At 33.8% G+C, this 8,638-nt stretch overlaps 1 protein-coding gene across 2 annotated transcripts; it reads left to right on the forward strand.

The window, feature by feature from the left end:
- Positions 1–2,008: 2,008 nt before the first annotated feature.
- On the forward strand, positions 2,009–6,072 carry Bma-daf-3 (Uncharacterized protein; the record flags this gene model as incomplete). 2 transcript variants are annotated; one of them, XM_043073802.1, is made up of 12 exons in its annotated part: positions 2,009–2,284; positions 2,525–2,686; positions 2,974–3,099; positions 3,205–3,359; positions 3,662–3,750; positions 3,847–3,981; positions 4,089–4,208; positions 4,473–4,538; positions 4,681–4,858; positions 5,005–5,173; positions 5,319–5,474; positions 5,869–6,072. In XM_043073802.1, the coding sequence occupies 12 exons, from the start codon at positions 2,009–2,011 to the stop codon at positions 6,070–6,072; spliced, it is 1,836 nt and encodes a 611-aa protein (XP_042929736.1). The 2 variants fall into 2 exon arrangements, with proteins under 2 accessions (XP_042929736.1, XP_042929737.1); XM_043073803.1 differs by lacking the exon at positions 4,089–4,208.
- Positions 6,073–8,638: the final 2,566 nt, after the last annotated feature.

The following is an 8,638-nucleotide window of genomic DNA, read 5'->3' on the forward strand; positions in this document are numbered from 1 at the left end:
AGAGGAAAGGATGGTTTGTTATTTATAACATTCACAAAGGAATGAAATGACAGGCATGTGTGCTAAACTACTAAATCAATGTTTAGGTGAAACAGGATCGCAAGATCCAGCAGGAATACGAGGTCCTCTTGGGCAAAACGGAGCAGCAGGTAGATCTAGGTATGCCAAGTGAAGATGCACAATACTGCTCATGTCCACCACGCACGGGCAGCAGAAAATCATCGTATAGGGAAGTCGATATTCAAAGCCGAATGCCTTCAGTGTATACTGAGCTATCCATAAATGATTTAAGTAGTGCTCGCTATATGAAGAGAAGCAGAAAAGTTTGAAAAACTCTTTAAATCCACTAAGCTGTAATAAATTTGTTCATCTCAATATTTCGTATTCTAAGCACATCGCATATCTACGAAATCATAAGAGAACAAAGAAATGATTGTCGTGGAAGATTTGATAGTTTAATTATTAATTTTGGGAGAGGTTTTTGGTCGCAGGGAGATTGGTTGGATGTAGGTGTAAATATGTGGGGTAAACAGAGAAATAAACCAATTTTTTTATTAGCAGAAGAATAGCACAATACGTTGATAAAGAATAATTGAAATTGAACTCTTAGTAAAAAATACACATACTGAAACTTTCAACAAGGGTGATCCTTATATAGCAATTATATCTAACATTATATATATTAAGATGTGGGAGTGGTTTATAATCAGACATTTTTGTACAAAGGATAAATTGTCTAAACATGATAATGAGTTACTTTAATAATAAGTTACAATGAATATCACAAAGGAAAGTACAATGGGTTGTCTAGACATTATGATGGTGGCTACTATAATGGGTTACAATAGACATTACATGATGGGTGCTCATAGTACCTGAATTGATATAGGATCAAAGGTCAGTTAAACGATTACGATGATTTGTAAAAGACATCAGTGGATTGATATATTAAGCATTATTAACATTTATTTAATGCTTCGCGATGTTAAAATCCGCAACAATGAAAATGAATAAATAAGCGACATATTTTGCATTCATTTTCATAAACCAAATGGCGGAATAAAATTAGTTCCTAAATACTTTGGGATAAGAAAAGATAAGTGATATTTCTGCGGACTTTGCAACGTTCAAACAGCTTAGCACATTCAATTCCATAACTCTTACTTATAGGAAGATAACTGTTAATCAAATAAATCATAACCAAATAAAGTGCAAAGAAATTCAGTCCCGACTCTTTTCCTGACTTCCAAGTTCACTGCATAAGTATTGAAAAAGCTGCAGCAAAAAAATAATTCCTCCTCTTCCTTAACGTAAGTAGTGCTGCCTACGATACACTCAACCCAAAATTCAATACCGCACAAAAAAGAGCACTCGCTAAAAAAGTGCCTTAAACCTTTTGTGGTGGAGTATCACGGATGGACGTTGTTTGTGGAAAATTGTTAAGTGAGCGTTCAGCCACTGGTGGGGTGGCGTAGATTTTCTCGTACATCTGGGTGTTGGAAATGAGGGTATATAAGTGGATATGCAATAAGTTTACCAAATAAAAAATGGGCGCAAGCAACAGCATTGAAAACTCTCGAATATTTTCCCTCCCTGTGTGAGTACAAGATCTCCGTGTTTACGTTTTAGCATGCTATAATTTACGATAAATGAGGTAAGTTCCGATTTCATTGTGTCCTCGCAGTGCCATTACATTAAAATGTATATTTTTAGTTATAGACAGCTTGGTCACTGCAGTGAATCTTTCGTTCTCGCATCTGAAAGTATGTGTTCGTCCAGGATGTAGATAGGTGCGTGCTTTCCACGTTTTTTTTTTTTTTCCTGTTTCGAAGAAAATAATTCAGGATACAAAAAGTCGAGTATGCGGTTTACTCATTTCATCAGTACTATCACTGATTTTCTGCTGTCAGTTCTTTATGGTTTGCAAGAGACGAGTTATTTTGCTTGGTGACAACGTATTTATTGTTATAGGTTATTACTGTCATAACAGTTTTATTTTTCAGATGTGATGTCATCGAACTTCAGTCCGGTATCAACCCTAGGTTTGCCAACGAAACATGTGGGTGCGGTTAGTGGTGCTGATGTGGGTGCGTCAGTTCTTCCACAATTTCGTTGTAGTCCAAGTAGCCAAACTCGATCGCAATCGTCAAGTACTAGTACACAGTTGCTTAGTCCAAATAGCCAAATCAGGTCGCAGTTGCAACAAGTTACACAATCTGCACAACGTCCGACAAGTTCTGACGCATGCTCTACAATCACACAGTATCTGATGATGTATCATACGGTAGTTACATTACTATTTCGAAACTATCTGGAAGTAGTTATTTCTGAATCTCTGAGTATTTTCACTTTTTTTTTAGACATATTCCAAGGAAAAAATTATGTCTTTGTCTCATTTGTTGTTGATGGTGTATAAATTGATTAAACCAGGTTTTCTCGATTGTAATTAAGCTATGCGTAAAATTGAATATGGAAGAATATATGAAGTTCAGCATCACAACCAATTATAGTGTGTACTTTTTAGGGACGAGATGAGGAGTTCAGTCGCAAAGCTATTGAAAGTCTGATTAAGAAATTGAAGGATAAGCATGATGAATTAGATGCACTAATCACCACTATAACATCACATGGGAAGATTTCTCCGAAATGTATCACGATTCAGCGTACTTTGGATGGACGACTACAGGTAACAAAATTAAAGTTTTCGTTCCATTCATCTAGTTAGTCTTGGTTTTATATGATAATTTGGTTTGCTGTAGATGTATCTTTTTTTATTTCAGTGCTTTGTGTCCGTTTCTCATCGCTTTTCCTTTTCAATGTTTTATTATAATCTGACAGGAAAGTATTAAATATGAATCTGTTATGTTATAGTCATTTTTTGTTTTCCTCTTTCATCTTATGTGGCTAAAAATCAAAATTTATAATCAGTAACATAAGGAATTTAACTAATTCAAATTTCCTTATTTCTTGTAGGTAGCTGGAAGAAAAGGTTTTCCGCACGTCGTTTATGCACGTATTTGGAGATGGCCTGATTTACATAAAAATGAACTGAAACACTTACCAATTTGTCAATGTGCATTTGACCTGAAATGTGACCTTGTAAGATTTTTTGGCATTTAATGTATCCAAATATCTAAAAGCGAACATTGATTTTTTTCCTTCAAAATTTCTTTCCAAATCATAGTTGATGAGTTCGTGTTGTAGGTTTGCGTTAATCCATACCACTACGAACGTGTTGTTCCACCAGGTATCGGCACTATTGATTTGTCAAATTTAAAAATTGAACATCGTTGTGCATCGCAAGACGATTCAAACACGTTGTCTCCAGGAAGTACAGGAACTAGCGATGATCTGTCAAAGTAATTTTTTAAATTTTATGACAATCTGTAGGCGTTTTTTTTTTCCTTTTAATATATTAATGTCAATTTCGGTTTAAGTGAGAATATATATTTATTTAATATGTATGGTTTACCAATCTTAGTACAGAATCTCTATTCTAATCACGAAGTGGCGATTCCTGCGGAATGCTAGATATCAATAAAATTTTATAATTACTTATCGAAACTCTGTGAAGTTTTTATACAATTCAGTGCAGTTGATATGGCTTAACGCGCCGTGTTTGGCATTTTGACTGGAGATTAAATCAAATATAATATTACAGGAACTCAGCGCTTAATGATAATGACGGCTGGACTACAAAGACACTTGCATATGCGTCAACATTGCGTACTTCTAATGTTGTCAAAACAGGTGTTGTTGCAAAGAAATTATTTGTTCTGTTTCATTGTATTAGATGATGTTAATTGATTCACTGTTGGAATTCATTTACACTGCAGATTATTGCAGAGACAAGGAAATTGTCTGCTAGTGAGCAGGATCTATTTAACGGCTCCAATGTGTGTATGTTACCAAATCAATCTACTTGGAATAACGGTGAGCAAAAAGCAGTTGTTGCAGCAGTCACAATCCCATCAGAGATTCGTAAGTCCGGTTCAATTTATTTTCATAACGTAAAATTGTATTTTGTTTCATTCTAACTTTCCACTGCTTATGATTTGAAATTTCATGACAGGTCTCTGTTTTTATAGCAGCAGTGATAAATCCAATTCCACTTTCATCTAGCTCCATGCATTCACAAAACAGTTTTCCTACTATGGCGTTAAATCCATCCTTACAAGTATCTTCCTCATCAGCATTCACTTACTCGCGTGAGTGACATCATAACACTTTTTTATATTTAGCTCCCGTGACTGTTCTTTAGTCAGTAATGTTTAATATAAGATTGCTATATTATATTTTGTTTTTAGAAGTTTTTTGGATGTTTTTACTGAAAATTTCCTTCTATATTATGATTAGTGGGGCTATAATTTTTTTTTTCTGGAAGTGGAATCTGTAGGAACCAACTAAAGTAAGTTCCTATCAGTGTTTGGTCAGTATAGATCACCTAAAACTGATTTCAAATTGTTATTTAGAGGAAATTCAGCATCACGTAGAATCTAGAGTTCGTGACAAAACGGAACCTATGTCGCTGAGTCCACGTAAGGATTCCAATTTTATTTGCTGTTTTTTATAATCATATACTAATCAAATTTAGAAGTATCCATTACAACAGCTTCTCATTGATGGAAAACTGATAATTACAGCCACTTTTCATTCGTTATTGATCTGTTTTTGTTCAAGAACCGGCAAATTGGTGCGTCATTTCTTATTATGAGTTCAATACAAAAGTTGGTGAAACATTTTCTGTAAGTGCACCTGCGGTCTACATTGATGGAGGAGTTGATCCATCTGCTCCCGGTCGTTTTTGTTTAGGATCTCTTTCCAATGTTCAGCGTACCGATGAAAGTGAACGGTGCAGGTTAGTTAATGCATTGTTTACTTTGTTATGTGAATTGTATTACAAATTTCTTGAATATACTTCTTCGAAAATGTATTGCAAGTATTGAAATGGAGCTTTTTTTTGTTTATGCGACTCTTAGCGATAAATGTTGTATTTATCGATAGGAAGCATATTGGTCGTGGGATTCGACTGGACGTGAAAGGAGAGGGTGACGTTTGGTTGACATGCTTGTCGGATCGACCAGTTTTTGTTCAAAGTTCATATCTGGATCGTGAAGCCGGACGAGTTCCAGGCGATGCTGTACACAAGATTTATTCTCAGGCAACACTGAAGGTTTATGTTTTTGAAATAATTGCCATGATTCATTCTGAATAGCTTTTCCAGGAAGTGTTAGTAGTTGTCATCCAATAAAATTGTGTACTTTAAAACACTGTGTATGAAGCTGCAGATTTTATGGATATTTACTTACTGATTCTAGGTTTTTGATTTACGTCAATGTTACCATCAGCTGCGACAGCAAAATATGTACCAGCTGATAGCGGCAGAAATACTGAATAACTCATCCGACAGTTCAAGAAACCCATTGTTTGGAATGGACAGAAAATCAGCGGAATTTGCCGGCCGTTTAAATCAGGTTACCGTTTTGTTATTCTCCGGCTGATATTTTAGTGATGTTTTATGCAAATTTCAGCAATAACCTCATAACTTTTGAAATTTCTCTACATTCATCAGTTTCCCTTAATTCTAAAATGTAGCGAAGACTACAATTTCAAAAATCAAGACGGAGAGTAAATGATAAGTGCATATGTGGTACTTCATGTACCAGCCGAATATTTAACATTCGGATATTAGTACTTGTTTTGTTTACTATTAATACTTATATCATTATTGGTTGAAAAAGAGGACCTGGTTGAATCTATAGTTTAATTCTTCAGAAAACACTGATGTATCTCACTATTGCATTACTGTTGTTATTCATGCATTTACTGTTTCTTTATCATTTTAAAATAATATTGATGTTTGTTTAGGCTGCAAATGTTGGTGTCGACGAATTACGCAACTTGTGTTCACTGGCGGTATCTTTTGTGAAAGGATGGGGACCAGATTATGATCGTAAATCAATCAAAGAAACACCATGTTGGATTGAGGTCCAGATAAATAGAGCTCTTCAGCTGCTTGATGAAGTCCTTCATAATCCAACTTTAAGTAGTTTTTCTTCATCTCAATTGTAAAATCTATCCGGCATCAATATAATGTGATTTTGTCGCCAAACCAGCTATTGCTTTCATCAGTTTATTCAATCTCATTTTGTATTCATTTGATAATGTTAAATTTCGCATTGCTTTGTGGATTTGTTATCATTTCGAAGGAAACGAAGGAATAATTATGATGTACTATCTCCTACGGTAATATAAAATTTTATTAAATACCATTTTCTAGATGTTATATTTCATGTAACAAATCCGTAAAATGTTTTTGCAGATATTTCTTTTTTTTTGTATCTTGTTACCAATGTGAATGCATATTCGGATTTCAGGTTTTCCCTTCGTTTCCCTTTGTTTTAGTGTTTTCTTTGTTTTTTATCCGGTGCTCAGAAATCTTCTCTTTATATTTTAAATGAAAAAGGTTAATAAAGAAATCATTTCATCGCTTTCTTTAACCATAGAGCTCGATGGAGCTGCAAAATTTCTCTGCATATTCGTTGGATTTTATAGACGTAACATACGTAAGCTGATACATATTTAAATAATTATGCAAATATTTCTGCTTTATTAATAAATAGGAATATAAATTGCAAGTCAGGATACAACTGCTTGACTCTAGATACTTCTTGAATAGTCCGTAGGCGCAACAATCACACGTTTTTTGAAGTAATTGAAAGTGTACACGGAAGTTACGTTGTTAAGTCAATTTGCAGTATCACTTTATTTGTTATTTTTTCATTTATGTTACCTATTTTGAAGCGCTGCTCTTAACACATCATATTTAAAATTTGACTAAAAGTTGTGTATTAAATAAATGGCTTATACTGTTAACGTAAAAACAAATACTTGCCTTTTTTCTTCCATCAAAATTTGAAATTTTGGAAGCAAAGAAAGAAAAGCTAGAAATTTCAAAGACTCTTCACCTTCCTGTTCGTTTCAAATAAGAAACAGATAGTAGAGTTTCCCTTTGCTATCGAAATAAATATATTTCTACAGATGAATTGCAGTCTTGTATGAATTCTTTCGAGGTTAAAGATTATTTAGCGACACTATTGCTATTCGTCACCATTTACTGATGAGGAAATATACAGCTGAAAACGCTAAGCTCTTCATTCCATCTATTTTTAAGCTTTGGTTTAATTCCCGGAAAAATCTGGAAGTTTTATTTTCAAATGAATATCGATACTAACAGCTAACATGAACGGCCAACAGAAATCGTCGCTTAAAAAATGAAGCTTTATTGGTTAAATAACAGAACAAACTCTTGATAATTATAGTTCCAAGCTTTATATTATAGTTTCAAAACGGTTATGACACATTACCAGTATTCTTTATCTGGCTTTATTTATGATATTCATCGTTGAATATGTCCTCCTGTTCCTCACTATCACTCTTACAATCTGTTTGAGGTTAGTGCGAGTCGTCCTCTCTTTCCATTTCGCAAAACTTTGGCGATATTCTTTTTCAATTGTTCTTTGGTTCTTCGATAAGCTATTAATCTTTTCATTGTTGATCAGCTATTACTATACAAACAATTTCAGTGAAATTAATTGTACAAATAACGATGGAAGCGGAAGGTTTTTTTGTGCAGGCCAAAATTAAAATAATGAATACAACATCAAGCAATGAATTCAGTGCTCCTCATATTACAGTAATGAAACCGTCCTTTATTCAACACATCACCAGTAGAACTTTTAGTGTATTATTAAATGTTAATGAATCATCCAGTCTGACTTTCATTTATATCTTGAAAGCGTTTATTTAGTTTTATTTGCAAGGATTTTAGAACAGAATAATAAGTGCAGCATATGAGAAGGAGCTACCAGGTCTATTAATTCAAAAAAATATGACGTGATTACTTTTGGCATCGTTTTGGCACAATATAATCGCAGAAATCCTTTTAAATCGTAGTTTGAACGTTTTCTTATCAGGTTGATCATCAAAAAACAACTGTGAGGTTTCACGTTACTTTCAAAATATGTACAATTTGCAATATTTGTCTAGTTATTTTTGCTCACGATGAGAAGCTTTTAGCAGCTGGAAAAGCTTTTTCTGGTTAACTGCTAGTCTATTCAGACTTCATTACATTAACTTATTTTAAAATATGAATTGAAGTAAAGAAAAAAAATGAAAGGAATCACGAACAGAAGAAAAAAAAAAAAGAATCTACGAGTATATTTCTTCATTATGGCAAATAATTCATCAAATCATTACTTTAGTCCTGCACTTCTCAAAACAGGATTAAAATCTTATGACATTTATTTTTGCTACGGCCTTGGAGTCGAAAATTGTAAAGCAATTATATACAGAAAACTATAGTACCGATACAAGAACATCACAAATGATGAAGAAAGCAGTTTAATTGTAAAGCTATTGATTCATTTTTGAAAGCAACAAATAGGCCACAACAGAGATGAAATAAAACGAAGATATGGCAATACGGGAAAACAACTTGTTGCGAAAACCATATTACAGAGAGCTTTTTCAGAAACGAAAGTATTCACTTCCAAATCGGTTCTCTTTCGTATTGCCAGCTCAGTTCAGCCAGCAATACGAAAGATATGCAAAATGAAGTTGTCACATGGAATTGTCA

Source organism: Brugia malayi, assembly GCF_000002995.4.
Source record: "Brugia malayi strain FR3 genome assembly, contig: Bm_v4_ChrX_scaffold_001, whole genome shotgun sequence".
Lineage (NCBI taxonomy): Eukaryota > Metazoa > Nematoda > Chromadorea > Rhabditida > Onchocercidae > Brugia > Brugia malayi.